Consider the following 25,072-nt stretch of genomic DNA (forward strand, 5'->3'; position numbering starts at 1 on the left):
CTGCACTAATTCACAGTAGTTGTGAATATATACTTTTAAAATAAATTTTAAGCACAAAGGGAATCTATTCTAACATGTGTTCATACTGCTCTATCTTGAAAGTGATTCTCAAGGTCTTAGCAATTTGAGCAAAACCTCATGGCTAATAACTACAAAACCAAAAAAACAAATCAAAACCCCACAACCATCCAGCTCCTCCCCCCTAGCACCTCCCACCCACACGTTAAATACTAGACCACAGCATCAGACACCAGCAGCTGTGTACCTTTCCTCTCAGTCATTCTCAGGCAGAGATATGGATGTGGGAAAAAAAAATTACCTTAAAAGTCTTCAGCTTTCTTGTCTATTTTTTTGCCTGCAATGCAAATACTAGTGATAATGGTGGCAAACAGAATCCCCTCTCTCATCTTCTACTTAGTTTTGCAAAATAAAGACATGAAAAATAAATGATGGAGTATTGATGTTTCCAATAGGGAAACAATTGCATATGAACAATTAGTGCATCATGAGGTACTCTAGCCTAAGCACTGCTCCCCTGTGTTAAAAAGTAAAAGGAAATATGGTATATTAAAAAAACCAAAAGTAGCTATTAATAAAAGTGAAATTTGGTGGTCATTTGCTGGAGGCAGGCAGTGTGCGCTGCTAACGCCAGGGGGCCTCAGCCACCCATTTATTCTTCATGCTCTCTTGCAATAATTAAATAAACACCTCAGAACCCAGGCAAATACATGAAAATAGAGCTTTGGGATTCCATGCTCTTTAAGATAAATCCTTCACATCATTACAACAATCAGGAACACATCAGTGGTAGCTATTTTTCAATGTGCATTCAATGCTCAGTTCTCTTAAACTCTTTATGCCACCCAGCTGGGCAGAAGCATTGAGCCAAGTACCTCACGCTGGTCCTTCAACAGAGAGGGAACTCTGTATAACAAGCTCTGCATTGTGATGCTGCACTTTGTGCAGCTCTTATTTATTAGAGAAAATACACTCTGTGGTTACAACCCACGATATTTGCATTTAATTCCAAAGGGCCTGACAACTGTACTTACTGCTGCTACCAAGCCCAAGAGATTTCTCTCCTTTAAATTCCTCAAGGCCAAGTTCAGCAGATGTTCCCAGCCTCACTGGAGACCAATACCAAGGCTTCTGTGGGTCTCAGCTCTGTCCCAGTTTCTACAGCCACTGTCAACATGGCAAACATTGCATCAGCCTTCGGCAAATGGGGAGGTACACTCATAAAGTTGCTTCCAGGCTTCAGTGTAACTTGACTTTTTAAAAAATCCCCCATAAACAGAAAAGGAAGACATTGTTCTAGATGAGGACGACACTTATAAAAATCCAATGTTGGTGGCAAGCTCTGAGCAGATTCAGAAACTTTTATGCCAATTAGCTGGGAGTCTATTTTTCAATGGGCCAGCTACTGCTCAACTACAATAGATGCAGCCCTGTTTAACGACTGGGCCTCTTGGACTGCAGAGATATCAGCACCTTTCTTCAGCAGGAGGTGGAGGAAAAAAACAACTGCAAAAACACCAGAAACAGCACAGGAGGTAAAGTAGGCAAATATAAGTGTGGCAGGTTTGACACCAATCATGTCACACCACGGACCTTAGGAGGGTCATAATGAAGCGGTGTGGCATGAAGCAGCCTCTTCATCTCAGTATTTAATGATCATGGTTGTGACTTCATATTACAGCGGAACAATTCACTCCCTGCTTAAGGCAATGCTGTAGGACACAGCAAGTAAAAGCGTGAGATGCACTGGAGTTCCCCAGCTCTTCCAACAAGACTTGTTTTAAGGTTATTTTCCTCTCCACCAGCCAGGAAAGAAACAGAAATTTCTTTGCAAAAGAAACACACATTCAAGAAGTTGTCTGTATGTTAATCCTCAGAATGGATACAAAAAAAAATCTATTCAGCTGTAGCCTAGTCAGCTAGACTTCTGAACAGGGGTTCTCTTCAAGAGAAAGGATTGCACACAGGTATAAAATCAAACTGGTTAAATTTAATGATTTTCCTGGTTTGGAGAAGAAACACAGCCATGAAAAGAGGTTATTTTTGTGTTCCTTCATACTAGAAATCATGAATTAAAAGACTGTAAGGATTAAAACCAATACCAGGTTTGGGGCAATAACTTGAATGCATAGAAAAGGAAGCGCTAAGGAGAACTGTATTCCTCCCTCAGATCCATCCAGTAAGCAGGACAAGGGAAAAAAAAAATAAATCTCTACAAGTTGATATGAGCAAGTTCAGACAACAGTACAAAACCCAGCATGGTTAAGAGAGGCAAAGAGAGGCATGTGCATGGCATTTGTGGGTAGAGAGAGAAGGGAAGTCGACTTAAAAATCCACAAAATGGAGGATTGTTTTATTACCTCCAGAACTTGTCAGACCAAAAGCTATACCAGACAAATGACTAATTTCCACACTGTAATAGTACACAGGTGGTTACACAGTGCCTTCACAAAAAAACATTAACTTTTCCACTTAGCAGCCAGCCTGATCTCCAGTCTGTTGAATTCTTACTGTTAAGAACACAAAAACATTTTCTGGAAGTTTATTTCAGGAATAATAAACCTAACCTGTCAGGAAACAGATGTTTCAGCAGTTTCAATCTCTTGTGGTTCAGCAAACCCAGTGATGAAATAATCTGATTGCTTGGGAGACTGTTGACACTTTTTGGATTCAGACAGGTGTGGTGGGGAAGAAAACCTTCTTAACGCACCCACTACACTCCCGGATCCAAATTACAACAGCTTCTGAGTCAGGGTGAAAGAGAAAGTACTAGAAGTTGGCATACCCAGAGTCATACCTTTTGAAAAAGGATCAAATTTTAGCAGAGAGCGTGAGAAAGATGGATTATTAGGAACCAAGTAAAGAAAATAAGCCCTGAAAACAACCAGGGGATTGGAGAGCTAAGAATGATCATACTCACCCAGTAGTGACTGAGTAGTACCTGGGAAGAAACAGCTAAGAACTGCCCAAGCCATAGGTCAACATAAACACAAGATCAAATAAAAAAATTTGCTTTATTTAGAAATCAAAAGCTTTATGACAAAAATGTGCTATGCTGAGTTCCTGCTAAAATAACCCTGACAATATTATCTATATAGTATTCAGTTTATGTGCTATTTATTAACTTATTACTCACGATTAATGGGAATGATAATGCAGCTGCTTGTAGAAGTGGGAACTGGACTCCAAGATAGTAACAAAAGAATTTCTTGCAACTAATTACTTCCATTTTAGACAAAATTACTGGTTTTCCAAAACCTAAATATAGTCATATTAGCTCAGACCAAAAATTATTTCAGACCACTATGCAACTTCCTCTAATTCAAGATTTCTTCTATTTTATCATTGCTCAACTCTGGAGCAGGAAAAGTAATTGTGGAAAAACGCATTTGACAGCCAGTAGCATGTAGCAGTAGCTGCTACATGCACCACAGATTGCTGAACGGAAAAGAAAAACTACTTCATGCATGACATATTGAATAGTAAAGAACAAGAGGACTGCAGATCACATAGTTGGAAATCAGGTGGAATCAGGAGGCTTGACTTATTAAACTGATCAAAAAAAGTCCAACGTGAGAAAAAAAAAACAATGAAGAGATGAATTTTCAGCATTCATTTGACAATTGATATTCACTGACATATCATGGAAGTAACAGATTCACAGAAGTTTCTTTCCCTCCAGTTTAAAGGAAAATCAATGCCAATCTGCACACAAATTCATTCCATTACCTTTATGACAAGCGCACTCATGGCATTAAGTGGAAATAGATCTTCTCCATCTTTTTTCAATGCTACAATAGAATAGTTTAATATGAAAGAGTAATTGGGTATCTCAAAAGATCTTCCTGTCTTCTTACTGTGTCCAGTCCTACCTTCTAGACTGCATCATCTCCCCTTTTGATGCAGAGGCAGTTATTACAATGTAGGTAATCAGTACACAGTGATTGTGCTGGTTTTGCAATAATTAATTTTTGGTGAAGAATGCGGGGATCAATCCTGCTACCTCTCAAATAGGTGCACTGGTGTCTGGCCAGTGCCAACCCATCACATTTATGTACATGTACAGCACGACAGGAGGAAAAACAACAGGCTGGAAGCAGAGTGAAGGCAGGAGTAAAATCTTGGGGAAAGGGGAAATATTTCTGGCTGCTACAAACACACTTGTGGTACATTTTTAACTGGTTATGATCAGCTGTAAATTTAATTTCCTTTTATGCTTTTCTATCAGTCAACACAGAGCTCCCAATCCAGTTTTTAGAAGGAAAAAAACTGTGCCTGGGAAGCACTGACAGTGCATTTGGTACTTAACGGCCTATTTTGAATGCTACATCATGTGAAGTGAACAGAGACCCCACCAGAATCTAAAAACAAAGCAGGACTGGTACCACAAAACCAAGCCTCCTCGTCATCTACTCATCATTTAACTGCAGAGAGTCCAGTAATTTTGTAGGTACTAGAGATGCATAGGTGGATTAATGCTAAGTCACGTTTCTTCAGTGAAGGGCAACTTAAGAAAATTGGAAAACAATAAAAACTGGAATCAGAATAATTTTAACTTCTCTTAGGAAGGCAGAGCAAGATCAAAGAGAGTAAGATTATTCTGATGATACCATGTTTCTGAGTTTCTCTTTCCTCAGGCTTACAGTTCACAGATACATACTTAAACATGCATTGCAGTGTAAGTAATTTATTAAATCTGTGCATCTTGTTCTAACATTGTAATATTCCCGTAAAAAGTAAACTCTAAAGGAAGAGAACCACAACAAGCAGGAGTCTTACGAAGCTTATAGCACTGATACACAGGAGCAAAAACATGGGTTACTCTTCCAAAGCAGTGTCAGACAGGATCTCCCCTGAGGAAGCACGCCAGAGCAACATAAACCAGCAACACCATCAATCACTATCCCCAAACTTGTGAAACTAATACACATTTGGAATCCAGGAAAGAGATAAATCACAAAAATCTTGTGCCTGCTCAAAGTAAAAGGGAACCAGGTTGTGAACAGATGTAATGTTTCTGAACTCATAAAAGTGACAATATTTCAATACACGCAAAACTATAAAACAAAGAAAATGACATTTGCAGTTAGTTCCATTACTGCCAAGAATGTGGTCAGACTGGTCAGAAGTGGTGTGGCCAAGTGGTTCGGCAAAGGATAAAGTTTGGGTGTAATCCCAGCTGAGACAATCACTATGCTGACCTCAAGAAAGCCACCTGACCTCCTTATTCCTCAATCAACCAGCTGGAAAACTGGATAAAAAGCAGAACTGGGTTGAAAAACAGATGTGCAGATAAATTGGGTCTTCCTGGGTAAATAAATTACAAAATACCCTATACAGAACATAAAGAGTTTCATGCAGGTGGGAATGGTTTATTTAGCACTTTATTATGTGTTTGATTAAAAAATGGCACTGGGGACCAAGATTGTAAACACCGCCAATTTACTTGGAAATACATTCACATTACCAGAATGAAATGAACTGGAAAGGAATGCAACAAACAGAGAAAATACACACACAAAAAAAGAATTTTATAGACAGAATCCTCAGAAGTCTCCAACTCCTGCACAAGGTTATTTCACACAGGATATCTTCATGAAGTTCATTGTTCACCTGAGGAAACTCAAAAAGTCCTTTCATTCCTTTTCTAAAGTTCTAAGCTGCAAGCATGACTTTAAAAGCAACACAGATGATGTTGCACTTTTATGAAGGTCTCAACTTGTAATGTATGATAAAAGTCCATAAAACAATAGGTGAAAGCACAGATAAAGAACAACTTTATATATAAAGCAGATTGAATACAACACTTTTTATCAGACAGGTGATTGTTCAGATCATTAACACTTTGAATGATTTAAGTCATAAACCAAAAATTTTCCAACATTGCACCTTAATTCCTTCTGGACATCCAGTATCCATGCCAAAAAATAGGAGAGTAAATGAAAAAAGTAGTTTTGAAAAGCAAGTACAGTAATTTCACGAATACAAGCCGCAGCAATTTGACAAAAATTTTGGTGGAAACCCAGAAGTGCGGCTAATAGTCGGGGGCGGTTAATATGTGAATAATTTTCTGACATTTACAACCCCAGACGTGCCAGCCAGAGTGCCGAGCCAAGCACCTGTCAGTAAAAGCCGGCATTCCGCGATTGTTACAGTGTTACTGTGTTGCCCTGGCTCCCTGTAGGCAGCACGGGGGGCGGGGAGAGAGGCGGGAGAGCTCTCTTCTTCCCTCCTCTGCCGCAGCCCGGGGGGGGGGGGGGGGGGGGGGCGCCACCATTGCCGCGGCCCGGGGAGCCGACGAGGGGGGGGCGCCGCTGTTGCCGCAGCTCCGGGAGCCGACGGGAGCCCCGCACAGCCATTGCCGCAGCCCGGGGGGGGGGGGGGGGAAGTGCGCGCCGCCATTGCCGCGGCCCGGGGAGCCGACGGGAGCCCCGCGCAGCCATTGCCGCGGTCCGGGGAGGAGGCGGGGTGCTTTGTCCGCGCCCGCCGCCGGCGCCACGGGCGCGGGAAAGCTCCGTCCCTGCCCGCTGCTGGCGCCATGGGCGCGGGGAAAGCTCCGTCCCCGCCCGCCGCCGCTGCCGTAGGAGCGGGGGAAGCTCCGTCCCTGCCTGCCACCGCGGGGCAGCGCCGACCCGGGGTGACCGAGCCCAGTGGCAGCGGCGGCCGGCCCCGAGCGGCAGCACCGGGCTGGGCCACCTGGCCCCATCAGCGGCCCCTAGCGGGCCGAGCCTGCACAGCCTTAGCTGAGCCAGTAAACCCCGCCCTCCCGCAGTTCTGTTACTAATTGCACGCGGGTCCTCGCTGCGAACGACAGAGCGGCTTATATTCGGGTGCGGCTTATCTATGGACAAAAACCGAAATATTTGCCAACACCCAGAGATGTGGCTTATACTCAGTGCGGCTTGTATTCGTGAATTTACTGTACACCTTATAAAGCGCTATTTTAATGAAATTTCTTGTGCCATCCTGTTTAATGCACAGAACAGGAAAGACAATTCACATTCCCAGTTTTTGATCTTGCCCCTGAATACCTTCCAAAGAGTTTTTTTTTTGCGTCTTAGCCTCAGCTGGCTCATATGTAAAACATGCAGTAGCAATACTTTACACTGGACCAAAAAGTGCAATGAAATAAATTATTTCAATAGTAAAGTAGGTCTGGTTTAAAACCCGACCAGACTCGGCACTCTTACCTCCAACTATATACTCTGAGTAACATAACAGAACTAGATGCACAGGTAACAATAAAAGAACAAGACTTAACAGGGGGAAAAACAAGACAATTACCTCAAAATATACAATAAAGAAGTAGCTTCAATAGCATTATATACATGTACCATATGTCCCAGGGCCAAAATTTCATTGAAGGAAACAACACATCTCACATTCTCCTCTCCTTCTCCAAAAAGAGTGACCTCATAAAAAGTAGTAGAATTAAGATCAATTGAAGTCATATCTCCAAAAATCTCTTGCTTTCTTTTGGAGTCCTCTGAACAAATGCATGCACCTCTAAAAGGCCATATATTGTGATTGGTAGTCCACCAATTCTCCCTGCTGCAACTGAGCGCAAGGTATTGATTTGACATTTTAAGATCATAGGAGTGCTTTCTCCCATTTGGGGCTCTAATGTACAACTGCATATTTTACTTTATTTTTAAGGAAGATCTATATCTATGGCATGAGGATAGAGTTTTACTTAATGCCAGCCATACTGACTTTCTCCTCCACACTGCAAGAGAAGTGATGGGTCCCCAACCTCATACAAGGAGACAGATTGCCTCCTTCTTACTGTGGTGCCCTAAGTGGATCAGAAAAATCTGATCAATGAAAAATGTTAAAAGAAAAGCAGAAAATGAAGGGTAATTATTCATGCAGTGAACATTGTTGCAGCTGTGTGGCAGTATAAACTGAACTGACAGCTCTAGAAATCATTACTTGCTATCAATAAATAATGCTGTCTTTGCAGTCAGACAGGATTGGTTTTTAAAAATTAATTTCTGCAGGCATCTCTCTGAGTATAAAGCATGATTAACAAGCCACTCTCCTAATTAAACCCCTTCTCCCCCATTTAAAAAACGTTCAACAGAACTTTTAAAGCTATGAACAAATCTTGCAATACTGCACAGATCTTTCAAAGACAGGCACTCTATGTAAATTAGATGTTGTAATTAGCGTTACTTTAACAAATAACTTGTCCATAACATATTCAAAAATAAATACATCTAAATAGCTAAGGTGAAAAGCCCACCTAGGTATGTTTTACTGTATAACTCAAAAAATCTGGATCCCTGTATCAGTGATACAGACACTGTTAAAAAGTGAAACAGAACGGGAAGTTTCAAGAGAACAACAGCCTGCAAATTCAAGTGATCAAAGGGATTTTACAACTAGGCCAATAAGCAGTGGTGGTGCTAGGAATTTCATAGGTAACAACAAATCTTGCAAAAGCTGCCAGGAAGTACATCACTTTGATCTATAAAACAGTACACATCATCACAACAGGCAGGAAACACCTATCTGGAGAGGTAACCATAAACTTCTGTGAAGACAAAGTAGATGCCTGTGACTATAAATTAGGAATTTGTCAATCGCCATACAATTAATACTAAATTTTCTTGAAAGTGATAAGAGAAATGTGATCACCAAAGGGGGAAAAAAGAGAGAGCTGCAGTTGCATGTAGGAGAAATCCATACACCATAATTTGCAAGACTAAAGGGCAAGAGAAGCAGAACCAACTCTAAATATGCAGGACATACTCCCAAATAGGAAGGATGACTGGCAAAACATAAAATAAGCACTACTAGAAGTACAAGAAATCACACTTTTCAAGGGTTGGATAGTGCTGATTACATACAAATATCAGGCATTAGATAACAGTAGAAGAAAGACTGGCTTATGCTTCACTTGAAGAGCTCTTGAGCTTTACCACCTTGATTTCTAAGAACCACCAAGAGCCACAGTTGCCACTGTTGACTGCAGCACCAGCTCCACGGTACTGGATACTCACAGCAAATTTACAGTAAGTATCAGTCCCGTGTACAGAGTGATGAATAACAACACGCACGAGCTAACCTTCAGCAAGATGTATAATGCTAATAAACAAATGAAACATTAAAACTAGCCTGGTCTGCCAGCCTTTTTAACACTCCCATCACAACAATATCTAATGCTCTGGTACCTATTTAGTTATATACCCAACAAGAGAATGCACAGAAGAAACAAATGTCAAACCACAATGACATTAAAGATATTTGCAAGCCTATCAATGTATTTAAATAAACCAGTTGTCTGATCCCTAAGTAGTGACAAATGCTCCCTTGAAGACATTGCTCAGTAGTCCAAAAGCAAGAACCTGCATTTAAGAAAATAAAATCCCTTTCTAGAAGGACACACTAAAAAGCAAGTTTAACAAGTCCTCACTCTTCCTTTTTTTTTCCTTTCAAGAAGCAGGAAGATGAACCACAGATGAAGTGTCAAACACTGCATTTTGTTAGAATAACCATATACTAACCACATCTTGTTCTCACAGTCTACAGTAATTTTTATGCTAAGCACAACTATCATCCTAATCAACGTTAGGATTACTGATGTGCTTTAAATCCCCTAAGATTTGCACAGTACAAATTTGACATTCGGGTTTTCAGCCATTACCTCATTAGTAGTAATTTGTTCATTAATGCAGAATGGAATTTTAACATGATCCTTACACAATTCCTTGCAGAAATATCTTTGCGGGATGAAGCCACCCTCCCGCTGTGGATGGTGTTTTGTCTGTTTGAAACCCAACATCCTCTTTCACTAGAAACTGTAGACTCAAAACTCTCCAGTACTTTTGTTCTCAATTAACTCAGCATAACTCATCTTCTGTCCAATATCTTTAATACTGCTTTTAGTACGGAAATCTATATGAAGTGTCTACAAGGAACTACAGAAAAAGTACAGTTAAACAAAAGGTTGAAACAATCACATACTTTTTCACCATCCACAGACTTCATATTGTCTAAGCCCAGTTGGAAATTAAGCATCATGCAGCCACTCACTCAAACCTCCTCTCTTCTCCCACCTCAGTGGACTGAGAAGTAGAATCAAAGTAAAACTTGTAGATTGAGATAGGATTAGTGTCGTAACTGACAATAAAGTAAAATACAGTAATAATGGCAAATGGTAATAAAATGGGAAAAACCAGTGATGCAAAATGCAATTGCTCACCACCCACTGACCGATGCCAGACCTTTCTGGACTCAGGCTGGGCTGCCCTTCCACGTAACTCCCCCCAGCTGATGCAGTTGATGATGGGCGTGATGTGGTCTGGAATATCCTCCCACTGGTCACTTTGAGTCACCTGTCCCAGCTCTGCTCCCTCCCAATTTCTTTTGTGTACCTCCTCACTAGCACAGCATGAGCCAAGGAAAAATGTCCTTAACTCAGGATAAACATGACTTAGCAAAAACCTAAAACATCAGCATATTATCAACACCATTCTCATTCTAAATCCAAAACATGGCATTGTAACAGCTACTGAAAGGAAAAAAAACAACTCTACCCTAGTTGAAACCAGGACAATTACAGATAGCTATGATATCCACATTTTAATAGCAAGAGGCAGATACTATCATAATCTCAAAGAGTAAGATTCTTCTCTTTTTTTTTTTCCTGGAAGAGAAGATAAGAAACAAGCATGCACTCACTGTTATGTTTCATATATATAAGGAGGAAACACATATGTGTTCTGAAATGTCTTTGTGTTGCCGTCAAACAGTGCAGCCAACTATGTAAGTAAAGAATTTGGTTCCATACCTAAAAAGATCACTCAAACATCTCGAGCAACAATGTTCACTTCTAATGCCTCATTCAAGCTGCACATCTTTTCCATTATAAACAATTGTTTTCTTGTGAGAGTAAAGGCAATCACAGCAGACAACCTATGCTAAAAGGAATGCTACAGGAAGATTTGCAGGCTAAAAATTACTTACAGAAATAAACTAGTACTTCTATATGAAGAAAAGTGTAATTGGACAATATATAAACCAGTCCAGACTAACATATAATCTTTCATCATACCTTTGCAAGTAAAGTATTATCAAGAAAGTAAAGGAAAAGTCTATAGACACTAAATGCCCAAATTACAGAACTTCACACATGCTCAGGGAAAAAAAGCCCTTTAAGTTTGTTTATTAATGTTACTTCATTTTACTATTATGAAATTTAGCCTTGCCAAATTCAGCCTTATTGTGATATATAGATTTCTCACGTGAAATTCCAACACAGACTTGATTCAAAGCAGAATACACTCAGCCTATGAAGCTCTGCTCATATCCAGCTCTTCCAGTCAAATCATATAAAACCTTTGGCCTTTTGATGACTTGCACCTGTTTCACAAATATTTCTGAAGAATGCATGGCTACTCAAAAATTGTTTTCCTCCCCATCTAATAACTTCTGTACCACAGTCTCATTTCAAGTTTGCCGAAAGCACACTAACAGCAATGATGGCATGAAGAATTCTAGTCCAATAAGTGAACAGACAACTGTTTAATGTAGCCAAATAAAATGTACTTATCCAAATCCATCAGAGCATGTTTTCTCCAAACTAGTAAACAGCTGCAGACACAGTCTGCTTCCCATCAAGTGTTCCATGTATAACAAACTGTATCTTGTAGCTGATGGTTCACTAGTAATATTTCAATACCATGACTTTCAAAACATATGACAATATTTTATTGAAGAAAGGAATGGACTTAGACTGTCCAAGCCACAAATTGAAGACCAATCCAGAAACTGTGCCGTAGGTGCCAAAAGTCTGCTGAATGTCAGTATTTGCTGGCATTTTTATTGTTATGAATACAAGTGCAGACCAACTTCTTCAAAGAAAAAACACACTTGAAGCATGACAGAAAAGGAAATGCTCACAACTCCTTTTATAACAGCACAGGAGCAGAGAAAATAACCCCTTTAACACTGTCTGGAAAAGGTATCTCAAAGGAGTAGTTGGAAATGTGTTTAAAAGATGGAGAATCTTAAAGATAAATGTACATCCTACATTCTGGTCTTTGGTAGTAACACTAACAACTAGCAATTTGGAAAAATTAAAATTTTGATTGCAACTTTAGTGAGACTGTTAAGTATAAAACATCTACCCGTCACAATTCTTTGTGACTTATTTTCAATTAATTCACAAGGAAAAAATCATTCTATGTGCAGGAAGACAGAGGAAACCAGTTAGACTGAGACACATTTTCAAATCTCTGAACAGCAATAAACCATTGTGAGCTTAAATCAGGTATTTACTATTTTTGTGCGACAGTACATAAAATCCCAGCCTTTTAAACCATTAACTGACTCCTGAACATACTTCAGGGAGCTGATTTTGCACTAGTGTGTCTGCTACAAACTGAAATTAAATACATCCTTTCAGTGAGCACAACAAACAGGACACTAAATTGAGAATATGCAAACAGGAAACAATGACCCAGACTACAATCTCTCTCAGAGAAGACAGTGGACAGTAGTCTGGTAAAAATGGGATATCAATGCTTAAAATTCTTATCCTATATCAATGACAAAAATTCTAATCCTATCCTTATCATACCCTCTTATCCATGGTTTCAGTCTGAATTTCCTGTGGCACACAGCCCCAAAAGAGCACCCCTTCTGTTACTGTGATGCCCAATAAAATGACAGTAAAGAAAATTTGGATTAATGTCACTTTTATAAGTATTAACTGCACTTACTATGTCCTCACAGCTGTTCTCTAAAAAAAAAAACCCAAAAACAGTAGACAGTTGTAATAATTTTCAGTGCCTGCTTACCTGTGGTAAGAATTGTGAAAAGCTGACACTCATTTCCTCCCTCTGAGAGTTCTTGAAATTTACCTGATAAGAGTTCTTACAGCAGAAGGCACTTATTCAAGGATCCCAAATATGCAACACCCAAAGCAGAAACTAACCCGGCCATAAATTACCAAACACTTATTTGCATTAATCTTTGAAAATGAAGTTGAGCATGTTAACTTTGAGGGCAATGACAATCAATCTCTGCAGCTCCTGGGGACTGCTGACACAGTATTGGTTAGGTAGTGAACGAATGAATTCTTGAATATGACACAACTCCAATTTCTAGCAAATGTTTTGTGGTATGCTCAGTAAAATGACTTCCTGCACTGTGATAGAACAGAGCAGATAAACACCTGGAGCTCTAATTTCCAGTATTTGGCCCCTACATGCAACTGATTTATTAGAACTAGAAAAAGTGGGGAAAGTCTGAAGTTAATTGAAGAAAGAACACTACTACATTTCTTTTTTTAAAAAATGTATTTCATAGATTAAGGAATGTATGCTACACCTGATACATGACTTCAGCAAAGATTAACTGCAAATAACTACCAAACAGCTGTATGGCCTGTTTTCCAAAATGTATAGAAAGATAGACTGTACATAATGCAATGTCTTGAATTTCAACACTAACCTAACAGAAGATTTCCTGCTGATTTTACATCAGCTTGTGGTACAGGTGCAAAGGACTTAGGTTACTGGCAAGCATAAGGAAAATGAATCTAGAAACCAGAAGAGAAGTTTCTCACATTCCATAAACAGTTAAAAAAATTAATTGCAATAGCACACGCATCAGCTCCGGATGTGTAGCCAGCTATGCTATCACTGACCAATGCAATCAGAATTAATAAAAAAGCCAAATATTTCCTCCAAAGGTAATTGATATAGACAGATCACATAACCATTAACTGGGAATTGGTCCACCCATCTTATCTCTGGAAGTTTCTGGGTCTCCATAGGAATAAAAAATTCTGTTTTCATTAAAAAGTAAAAGGAAAACATCAGTCTTGCAAGAAACTTCATTTGAAGCGAGCACAATTTATCTTTTAGCTACTACTGCAAAAGCTGTAATTTACAGTAGATGAATCACTAATGTCTCTTAAAACTGTGGATATACATACAGGCTATATTTTAGCCATTTGTTGGGGATTGGGGGGAGTTTTTTACTCTTTCCCTCAGTGGAGAGAATTTTTGCCATTAGCATGTCAAAGTAACCCAGTCGGGCAACTACCTGGTTTCTGATTACTCAAGACAAAAGAGGGAGTGGGGATGAATAGCTCTAAGTTGCTTTGTCCTTTCGAGGAGCCACTCACGATGGTCGGCCCTAACACGGAGGAGAGAACTTCTTTCTTGCCCTGTGGTGTGACCAGGCCCTGCACTCCGACACTGCTACAGCTTCCTGCTTCTGAGAACAGCGCTGAGAACCGGGATGCAAACGGTGAGCGGAGGTTTTTTTTTTCCCCTTCACCCGTCTTCCACCTGGGGTGGCCTTGCCGCGGCCGCCTGCCTGCTCCTGCAGTTCCCGTGACTGAGAAATAAAGCCACTCTGTCCCCCCGCTCCACCGGGACTGTGTGGCCTGACCGGACAAAAGGACTAAGACTGAGTTTCGTTCTGTTTTGTCACTGATCTTTTCATAGCTGATGTTGTTCTTGTTTGTCTCGTAGATATATCAGTAAAAAACAGTTAATCCAAAACCCATACCTTTTGCCTGAGAGTTCCTTAATTTCCAAATTATAGTAAACTGGGAGGGAGGGAATTTTTCACTATCCATTTTGGGAAAAAACTCTCACCTTATTCCTTTTCAGGCAGTACTGTCCCTTAAAACAGGACACCATTATCCTCAAGTGTTACAACTTCCAGAAGAAATCCAAACTGGCTCATTAAAAGAAAGATCAAATAGTAGAAAAATTTACTACAGTAAAACTCTTTCAAAGACACGTGGAAAAAAATAAAGCCAGGCTTTGTGCACCTACTTTTAACAGAACCACAGTCCAAAGAGTTGAGGTAACATCACAAACTAAGAAACTTCTTTCAGCACACCAAAACCCAAAGTTTCATACCTTACCAGCCTATCTAAGAATATCTAAAAACCCTTCTGGAGGCCACAAAAGACATGCTAGTGTAAAACGGCATAATGAATGCACACATCGACCACATCTGCTATTTGAGGAAGTTTTGTCAAAGAATCTGCATAAGTATACTCCATCAAGCAATTCAAAGCAAATTAAAACAGCTACATGGAAGCTTTTCCCAAAACAGTCTAGAGGGAAGCAGACAGTCTGGGCTGCTTCTCATGTGGCACCAAGACACACATGCTCAAAGAACAGTATGAGAACTGAATTAAAAAGGAATGTAAAGAGCTTCTGATGCTTTAACTGTTTCTGGAACTTTGCAAACGAGGAAGCTGACACAAAACTATGAGAATAACTGTAACATATATCACACATGAAAAACCCTTTACATCTAATACCTCTTTATCTTAAGAAAAAATGGAAGCTGTTATTTCCCTAACATTCCTCAAGCTATATCCCTCTGCAACACACTGTCATACAAGTTCTAGTTCACAGAATGCTAACACAAACACAGGGTGTATTATTTGACATCTTGTCCACTTTCTAGATGATAAATTAATAATTTCTACAAATGCAAAACACACACCAAATTCTATCCATTCTAGTGAAAGCTATATTTCATCAACTAGCAGACATAACCTTCACATTAATTCTTAGAATCTTTCATCTCCTATAATAGGTCTCATTTTATTTTTAAAAGGAAACCCCAAAACTACAGTATTTTATGAGTTGCAAAGTACAGTAATTTCATGATTACAAGCCGCACCTGATTATAAGCCACACTTCCGGGTGTTGGCAACTTTTTGTTCTTTGGCCATATATAAGCCACACTGGATTACAAACTGTGCTTTCTTTCGCAGCGAGGACCCGCGTGCAACAAAGCAACAAAATAGTAACAATCGCACAATCGCAGGGTTTACTGGCAGGTGCTCAATTTGCAAACATTTTTCACAGATCAGGGTAGCCTTTAAACACAGCCTAAAAACTAAAAAAAATACAAAGAAAAATCCCTCACTTTTATTAAACCTGCTGGCTCTGCTCTCACCCAGGTGAGGGGAGGGTACGGCCCAGGGGGGCAAGGGTAGCGGGGCTGGGCGGGCTGGGGACCTGCTGCCCCGGGCTGTCAGAGGTGGCGGGGGCTGCAGGTGGGAAAGTTTCCTGGCGAGCCGTGGAGCCCCCTCAAGCGCTGCGCCGGCCCAACCCAGTGTCAGGGTGGCCCCAGCACCGGGTGGGCCCTGCTGCTCACCAGCCAGGCTGGTGCCCTGCCCCGGACGCTGTGCAGTAGCGGGCGGGAGCGCGGAGTCCGGGCCTGCTGGTGTCCGCAGCTGCGCTGTGTGCGTGGGGTGAGCGCGGTGCCATGCCAGGGGCTGTGAGCCTGGTGGAGCCACAGTGGGCAGGGCCACATGGCCTTGGTGTGCCTGCAGCATCACACGACCCCAGGCACAGGCTGGGCGGGGACGCGGCGGGTGGTGCAAGAAATGGCAGGGTCGGTGGGGCTCCACGGTTGCCAAGGCTCTGCGGCTCTCGCGGCTCGCACTTCTGAGTTCAGACCAAAATTTTAGTCAAAAGGGTGCAGCTTATATTTGTGAAATTCAATTGTAAGCAAGCTCTCCGTAACAAAATTTCACAGAAATGAGCACTCCCTCTTTTGTTGCATATTTTTATCTGCTAAACAATGTTTTCAGGTTAAACTTTAACAGAGTAAAATTTAAATAAACCAGTAAAGTTAAAAGATGGTCCAGGATTTTGCCACAGATGATATGTGAAATAATGATGAGTGGATTTGAGTTAGCTTGACACCTCACCTGACAGGCTTTCTTTCTCGTAGCGAATCTTCCAGACTCTTTTCACAGTGCTCAGCTGCCACAACCAGTCTCTCTAATTTAAAAAAAGAAAAATTATAAGAGGACTGGAATCCAAATGAAACTCTGAGAGTAGAGACTTCTCTACCTATTTGGTAGATGTTGAAGTATTTTGACATGCATTGTACAGAAAATAACACATAAATATTAAAAGATGTACAGCTTATGGATAACACCGTTATTTTTTGTTTATGAGATACAGCAAATTATCCTTCCAGTTTCCTCATGCAAAGCATTGTCAATCCAACCACCCATGCATCAGTTATCTTCTAACAAGTATCAAAGCCCTCAGCCAATGCCAGTCAGATTTGACTGCAGAACAAACGTCTCAAAGATAAGTATATATAAATTTGCAGAAATACATGACTGGGTTGATGAAAGAGGCTCAAAGTAAGCTCAGCTTTGAGAAAAAGGAGTCCTGATGGATCAACGAGGACATTCCTAACACCTCTTGCCCAACATGAAACTGTAGGGATCCCACATGTTCTGAAGACGGATGGGCTGGCTTTGAATATGGAGGGAAAACCAAAACTATTGTTGCACTGAAAACAACTATGTAGTAGGAAAAGACAAAGGTATAAAATATTACAGGGGCATGTGAGGAAACTCCCAAAAAAGCTTTGCTACTTCCAGTAACCTAGCAGTCAGCGTTCACGTTCAAAACCAAATCAAACTAAATTATTACAAGTATTTTTGTAATATGACTGTTTCACGTTACAACTGAGGAACACAAGTCACCACACTATAGCTGGAATGCTTGTTACTCAACTCTGTTTCTCCTTTTTCCATTCAAAAGATCATTTAAGCTTGCTTTGGAAGAAAAAAAAAATTAGATTGCCTTCTACAATGCTAGCACAGTTTTTTAAAAAGATTAATTTTACCAAAAAAAATCCATTTGAGAGTTTTATTTTTATATTTTTATTTCTCTGCAGGAGTAGAAACTGACATTTGCAAACAGAAGTCCACAAATATTAAATCATTAGACATAGAACTGACACAGGGAAAGTTCTGCCAGTACCAAAATGATAAAGTTTACCACCAAATTTCCCATATTATATCAAAATTATTAGCTGCCATTCTAACCATTGTTAAAACAGAACACTCTCCTGACTTCATGCTTAGACATTTTATTTACTATCCTTCAAGTTATTTCAACTATAAGAAGGTATTTTTCCTTCATTTTTATACACACATATAAATCTTCATGTAATTTACTCTTTGTAATCAAGAAGGCCATGTTTTACTATTTTTTTATTTATTAAATGTTATGTTAGTTAATACTTCCTAATCTTTCATCCCAAAAATATTGTAAGAAAATCCCAGGTTTTGTTACAAGTAGTAAATAAAAAATGAAAATTATTAAATTTTCTAGACCTCCTGACTGTGCAAATGAAAAACTACATGTTTCAGGGCAAAAGAAAACACAAAGAACATCCTGACCCACAGAATACTTCAGTATCTGGAGTTGACAGTATCATAATTTTGCAAAAATCTCAAACATTCCATCATACTGCATTCTAAAAGGAAAAAAATAACTTGCCCTACTTAATGAGACTCTGTAGCTAATCAAATACATACAATGCACTTCTGTATGAGAACATTGTTGATATAAAAGTTAAAGGTCGCAATGACTTAAATTGTCACAGGTGTTGCAGCCTTTTTGTGGAAATTAAGTGCTGTAGTCCTGCTGATCTTGCAACAGAATATCTAGAGCAGAAAGAAACAACTGAAGTTTTATTTCAACTAACAGTAAGTGTGATAATGGGTACTGGAAAAAACCTCCAAACCTGCACTAGAATAAAGCAACCACTCGTGAGAGAAATCTTAAAGAAATCAAAAGATAATACAGGAAGCTTGCAGCCAAATACAGGAAGCTTGCAGCAGGACACGAAAGAACAACACCAGCTGCAAATCAAACACAAGAAACCTCACCACCAAGTGAAAGTGTTCACATGATTAGAACACCGGTGTAGGAGTTCTCCATCAAAAATGCACATATTTGCATATCCTACACAAAGACATAGCAGAGCAATTGAGTTCAGGAATTTAAGTGAGGTACAAAAAGAAGGAAGTTCTTAGCTTTTATCTGTTATTGTAACACAAGACAGACAACTAATCTCTGCTTTGAGTCTACCCAGAAGAAACACAAGAGCCTGCTGGTCATAGCAAAGGCATTCAGTAATTTTAAGACTGGAAACTGGCCACTTTCTGGTACTATTGAGGCAGTATTCTGCTGTCACCTTAAAATCTATTTTCACCAAGAAAACCCCAAACCCAAAACTGTAATCATACAAAAAATTTGCTTAATTAATAGATACTCACCATGTTTACCTCTGGTAATGTCAACATACTGGCAAAGTCTGGGATGGGTGATTGTTTTAAGGATTTGAAATCTCCCCAGAATTTTTATGGAGTTAGGTGTTAGAGGAAGCCCATTACTTCCACAGACATCATGTGGCAGAGCTGAGGCAAAGAAGGTGGAGGCACCCATCACAGTGTCTTTTAAAGGAAACATCTTTTTCACACAATCTTAAGCCCTTCAGAGCAATTCGTGTTCCTTAAAGAGAGAACACAGAGTAAAAATTCATCAGCAAAAGATACAGACTGAGGTTACTAGTTGTTTACTAAGTATGCAATTAAGATTTTGTTTTCCACAGGAAGTCACACAGGAGAAACAGAAGACAGAATAATTTTGAGACATCAAATTGTTTTCTTTCAGGGAACAACCTAGTTCAAAGCACAAAATTGTCAGTAAAAATACTACTAAATTTATTTGTGAATCCCAGCTGAGAGCAACTCCATACAGGTTGCACAAAGATCCTTATATACTAAACATATTTACTAAATGTGTTTTTACTGTACAAATGGATATTATGAAAGACATCTGTTTCAACTAACACAGTCCAACTTAGGATACAAAGCAAACATAAAATACTGATCTCATTTATGTTTTTTTTTTTCCCTGAAGAAACACAGACATGGGATATGCACTTTTGCATTCTCATAAATATAATAATATTGAATATGAATGTATAGCTTTAATGAATCAAACTTTAAAAAGGAAGGAAAATCCAAAAGAGCTTTGACTATTGGAATATTTATATTATATTTGTATTAAAAGCCTTATTGGTAAAGATACAATACTTTCATATCCCATGAATATTCCATACTTTTTTGCAGATGATTTATTTTAGGATGAGAACAATGCACATTACAGTTAGAATTTTCCACTGGAAAGCCATCAATTGAATAGAGAGCAAGCACAAAGATTTACTGGCATGCAGCAGGTTCCAATTGGAAACCTTTAACTGTGTATTTATAATAACATCACTCCTGTAAAAACATCAAGTCTGCCAAATAAACTACTCAACATCAAAAAGAAAATATATATTAAACATTTTGAAAAAAATCTTAGTTTACAGATTCAATTATAATCTTGCTTGGCACAATGGTCTTCTAATGCTTGCTTTAAAATAAAAGAAAACCAAGTTATTATGATCAGAGTGGAAGGGAGTAAGATTATGCCTAGCAACAAGATTAATTATGTCTCTAAGAAGGTAAATATGTAATGTACAATATATTTACAAGGGTAAAATGTTCTCATTTTTACTGTAGAAAAATATTATTAGATAATACTTCTCTAATACATTGTACCTGCATTCAGCTGACACTTAGAAAGGAAGTTTAATAAAAAGAATTGTTAGATACCATCAATTCAATAAACATTTTAAGTGATTAAACTCTCCTTGCACTATAGATCACTTGGCTTACAAAGAGAAATTACAGCACCTGCAATGTGTTCAAGTAGGCACTGAACACTTATCACTTACCTCCTTTGGCTGGAAACCAGACAGGCAAAAAGCAAGACATGAGATAAGACAAAAACCTTTCCTGTCACCCACATAAAGGAATCAAAAAAGAATTTTTAAAAGTATGCAATAAAACCTGTTCTCTTACTACAGAGTTAATTATAGGGAATCTATGAAAGCAATGAAAGAAGTTTTCTCTGATGACAGAAAGCAGCCAGTTCTGTCAATTGCTACCCTCAGTCAAACCCTAATCTCTTCTTATTCTCAATTTACATAAATTCCAGAGATTGAGTTCAAAAATAAAACAAGTAAACCTAAATGTAAGCCTTCTACCTCCTTTGAAAGGGGACACATATTACAGCTTAAATGAAAGGGGGTTTTTCAACAAATGTTTCTCAGTCTCACACATTTCTCTAGTAACTTACATTTCTAAATTCAAAAAGAATGGTTATAAATATTTTAAAAGTTCATCTGAAAAAGCACTTATCTGACTATTTTTTAAATTGTTTGGTTTTAGTTTATTTTCCACTCCACATCAAAGTCTAGCAGAACTATAAACACAAGAGAGTGCTACACATTGACCTTACTTCAATGCTCACAATTTTACACCTCAAACCCACTTTTACCATATAGAAAAGACACATAATGCATTAATTTTATGATTTGAAGGAATTAATTATATTCTACAGAATTTCCCTGTCACTTTGAAATAAAAACAGGAAGAGAAGAAGAAAGGTTTGTTATTTTAAACTGACTCCAGAACTAGTTAATGGAAATTCAATTTTAGGATTGAATTCTGGAAATTCAATTCGGACAATCCAAACAGCAAGGATAGAAGAGGAAGCAAAGACTCATCTTACTAGCGTTATCTAAAATTACTCAGTCACTGTTTCCAAAGCACCATTTATTTCCATATATGAGAGACAGTCTATCACATCTGTGAAACATACCTGGCATAAAGATTAGAAGTCCAGAACTGGATTTGTTGCATCCCACCTCTGAACAACCTTCCCTATGCTCCCTACCATCATCCAAATCCCTCTTAGAAACTTTACAGTACACAAAAACACTCACCAACATTCTCAACAAATCAGAAAAAAAAAAGACCTGTAGAAATTCCTGTTTCAATATTCAGATTAGCACTATTTTGGAAATCTTCCACTAGGAGCTTTTTGATGTCCCAAAAATGAGAAATAAAATACAAAGTAGAACTCCATCTATTAAGCAATTTATTTGGTCCTTGGAATAGCTACTGCTCTCAGAGAACAAATGTTTTTTTCTTTAGAAGTCAGCCTTTTCTAGAATCATCATCTACAACTTCTTCACTTCAGCAGTGCTAAGGTGATTGAGTTAAGGGACACTTAGAACTCTGCTCTTAGGGGAAAAAAAAGTCAAAACATAATAAATCTGATTCTCAGAAGCAAATGATGCACGTACAAAGAGACAAACCTGAATGAGTCCATCCAGCGAAACACATCTATAAATTCCTAAAGCATCCACCTGCAGAAATAATGGCAAATAGCCCCACTAGTAATTTGAAAAGGCTACTTAGTTAAATGCCTCCAGAGTACCCAGGGGTAAATATCCTTTACCTAGTGAAGGCAGCTTTTCTGAATTAAAACACAATTGTACTGCTATTAAATGACTTTTTAAGCAGTTGAGAGCAATTTCAGGAGAGCATGCTACCTAAACATTCCATTCTTACATTTTTTCATTAAATCTGAGTATGTTAAACAAAGTGGGCCATTTCATAGGAAGAAATTCTTTCACAAAATAACTTTGTTCTTAAGTCGTAAAATATGCCTGCTGCAACTACAGTAATCATAAAATTGATAACATAACTGAAATAGAATATACAGTTCTAACTAGCATCACTACTTTACAAAAAAAAAAAACCACCCTGAAACTGATTGATTTCACAAAGTTTATTAAAATGCAGAATAGGTTTTGACGAAAAGTTGAATTCTGCTGCATCAGTGTTCCTAATAAAGACCTAAAATGGGCTTTGTCAATATTTGATTTATCCAATACACATGTCTGTTCAGGAACTAAACCTGGCGCAAGATAAATCACTTTTACCCGGGTCTCTAAATGACTCATAGAAATGCTGGAGACCCTGATCATCCCTGAGGCTGCTACAGACTCACTGCCCAGAGACTCCCTGGGGAAAGGGAGGGGGACGGGGAGGGGATGGTGGGAGAGGGCATGGGGAAGGAGTAGGGAGATGGGAAAGAGTAGGGAGATGGGGAAGGGGGAATAGGGATGAGGAAGAAGAGAGGGATGGGAACAGGGATGGTGGAAGGAGATCGGGATGAGGATAAGGATGGAGGGGTAGGCAAAGGAACGGGAAAGAGGAAAGGCAAAGGAACGGGAAAGAGGAAAGGCAAAGGGCCCAGCAATACCTGCGTGAGCGCCGCCACCCCCGCCGCGCACAGCCCCGCCCAGCCCCGCCGCGCTCCGCCCCTAGTGACGTCACTCCTCCCGGACAGCCGCTCACTGTAGGGCCATAGGGACGACCCGCGCAGTGCCTGAGCTTCCTTTTTTTCCGGGTCATTAAAAAACAAAACCAAAAAACCCAACATTAACAAATTAAAAAAAATAAAAAGAGAGAGAGAGAGAGAGAGAGAGTTTAACACCTTTTCCCCGTATGTGTGCGTGCTCTGCCACTGCGCCTAAGCCCTGTGCTTGCTGGGCGGAGCGAGGCTTTCCCGGGCGCCTGCTTGCAAATGTCAGGCACTTGCTGCAGCAGCCCCGGGAGCGGGTCCTTCTTCCCCGGGCGGGCAGCGGCGGCGTCTCCTTTCGGTTCATGTGAGTGTCCCGGCGGGGCTGCGGGCCCAGGCGGGCAGACTCTGCCCTCACCGCACTGTCGGTGCCCCTCTCCGCGCTCCAGTGCCCCCGCCGAGCCGAGCCGAGCCGAGCCTCGGTGCTCGGTCGCCAGCCGCTGCGGAGTGGCGCCATGGGTGCCCTGAGGCTGCCCTGCGGGCCGGGCCAGGCCGAGCTCCCTGGAGTGGGTGGCAGCCAGGCGGGGCCCCGCTCATTTGCTCCTGCTAATTTGCTGCGAGCCGCTAGCGCAGCGAGGGTGCCCCGTGGCGGTCGTCGTAGAGAGGCCGTCCTTGTGAGGGGCAGGATCAGGACCGCGAGCCGCAGGAAGCGGCGTTATGGTCATGCTTCAGTTCATACCAGGGGTTTTATGGCAGAGCTAGACGTGCGCTCTAGCTGTAGGGCGGCGTTGCAAATTCAGATCCCGCGCTTTGCGTGCAGGAGGCGGCTGCACGTGAAGAGGTTCATCTGAAAGCGGTGTGGTCCTTTACTCAGTCCTGACACTGGAATGAGTTTGGAAATGGCGTAGGGTGATAAGCTGTGCAGGAAGATGTATTAACCTGGAAAGTGCATGCACGGAGTTTCCACTCGGTTTGCTATTAGTAAAGGAAATGTAGATGCTTCCTTACTTTTGATTAACTGTATAACGTTCGTTATACCTTTGCGTAGCCTTGAGTGAAGAACAGAGTATATCCAGTATTTGGACCGTCTCAGCTGAGATACAAGGTTTAACATACAGCACGTGTTCTGTGCAGGGATGTGTGCATTGGATCGACAGGAAATGAGCTTAGGGTTATATTGCAAGTCCACAGCTCCCAGCATATGCAACATTCCTCGAGCACTGTATATATTGAGTATCTATCAGTATTAAATCAATATATATCAGTATATCTCCAAAGGTGCTATACCTGAGGCTCCTCAATAAGAGGTTTTGAGCTGGGTTTAGCCGCTGGCACAATAAAGGCAATACAACTGCAAACTGAGTAATACTTGCATCTCTTCCTCTTTCTGTTTCTTTAGCTCGGAGATTTTTATTTTCGTTTAAGTGAAGTCATTGGTTTTCACAAATAGTTCTGGAATTCAGGAAATTTACATGAAATCTGCGGTAAGGTGAGGCAGCAGGGATTAAATACAGCCTCCTGGATTGGTATGTCCTTACTATTCACTTGTTATATTACCCTCCAGTTATATTTAAATTTATTACATCCTTTGGCAAACCTGTTGGAAAGGAAGTCTATAAAATTAAGCAAAACTTAAACAAAGCAAAACCTTAAGCAAAGTCTTAAACGTGATTTTTAAATACTGGGTGTTGCTAAAGGTCTAAGGCCTTAGAAATGAGTAACAAAAATAACTTTGACAGATGGTCAGTAAAGTGTGGGTTTTAGTTTTGGGTTATTTTTACTTTAGTTTTGCAGAGAGGGAGTGTTGTATGTTTTTAGGTAGCCTCAAGCATCATTACTTATCGATACAGCTTCATCATAATATGCTCTCTTCGCCCTGTCACTTGTTAACAATATTCTTGTTGCAGTAATTTTGACTTTGAACTTTAAGCAATATATTTTTGAGTTGCTTTGATGTTTTAGCAGCACTGAATCCTGAAGGTGCAAGGTGTTGAAGGCAGAAATGATTCTTAAAAACTATCTCCAGTAAATTTGTACTCTGT

At 40.0% G+C, this 25,072-nt stretch overlaps 2 protein-coding genes across 5 annotated transcripts in view; one reads left to right on the forward strand and one right to left on the reverse strand.

Moving 5' to 3' along the window:
* The window catches only part of TBCK (TBC1 domain containing kinase), a 102,862-nt gene extending 79,823 nt beyond the window's left edge, over positions 1-23,039 (reverse strand). The window contains exons 1-3 of the mRNA XM_033060395.1: positions 22,992-23,039; positions 19,103-19,337; positions 16,724-16,796 (exon numbers count right to left, since the gene is read on the reverse strand). Of these exons, the coding sequence (XP_032916286.1) occupies positions 16,724-16,796; positions 19,103-19,295 (266 nt within the window). The 5' untranslated portion in view covers positions 19,296-19,337; positions 22,992-23,039. The remainder of the gene's footprint in view (positions 1-16,723; positions 16,797-19,102; positions 19,338-22,991) is intronic.
* Positions 23,040-23,291: 252 nt separating this feature from the next.
* The window catches only part of AIMP1 (aminoacyl tRNA synthetase complex interacting multifunctional protein 1), a 35,134-nt gene continuing 33,353 nt past the window's right edge, over positions 23,292-25,072 (forward strand). For 3 of the 4 annotated variants that reach the window (XM_033060544.1, XM_033060546.1, XM_033060547.2), the window contains exon 1: positions 23,292-23,397. In XM_033060544.1, the coding sequence (XP_032916435.1) occupies positions 23,396-23,397 (2 nt within the window). In that variant the 5' untranslated portion in view covers positions 23,292-23,395. Of the gene's footprint in view, positions 23,398-24,466; positions 24,557-25,072 lie in introns of those variants that run through there. The other variant, XM_033060545.1, reaches the window with a different exon arrangement.

The sequence above is a fragment of the Catharus ustulatus genome, chromosome 5, assembly GCF_009819885.2.
Source record: "Catharus ustulatus isolate bCatUst1 chromosome 5, bCatUst1.pri.v2, whole genome shotgun sequence".
Classification (NCBI taxonomy): domain Eukaryota; kingdom Metazoa; phylum Chordata; class Aves; order Passeriformes; family Turdidae; genus Catharus; species Catharus ustulatus.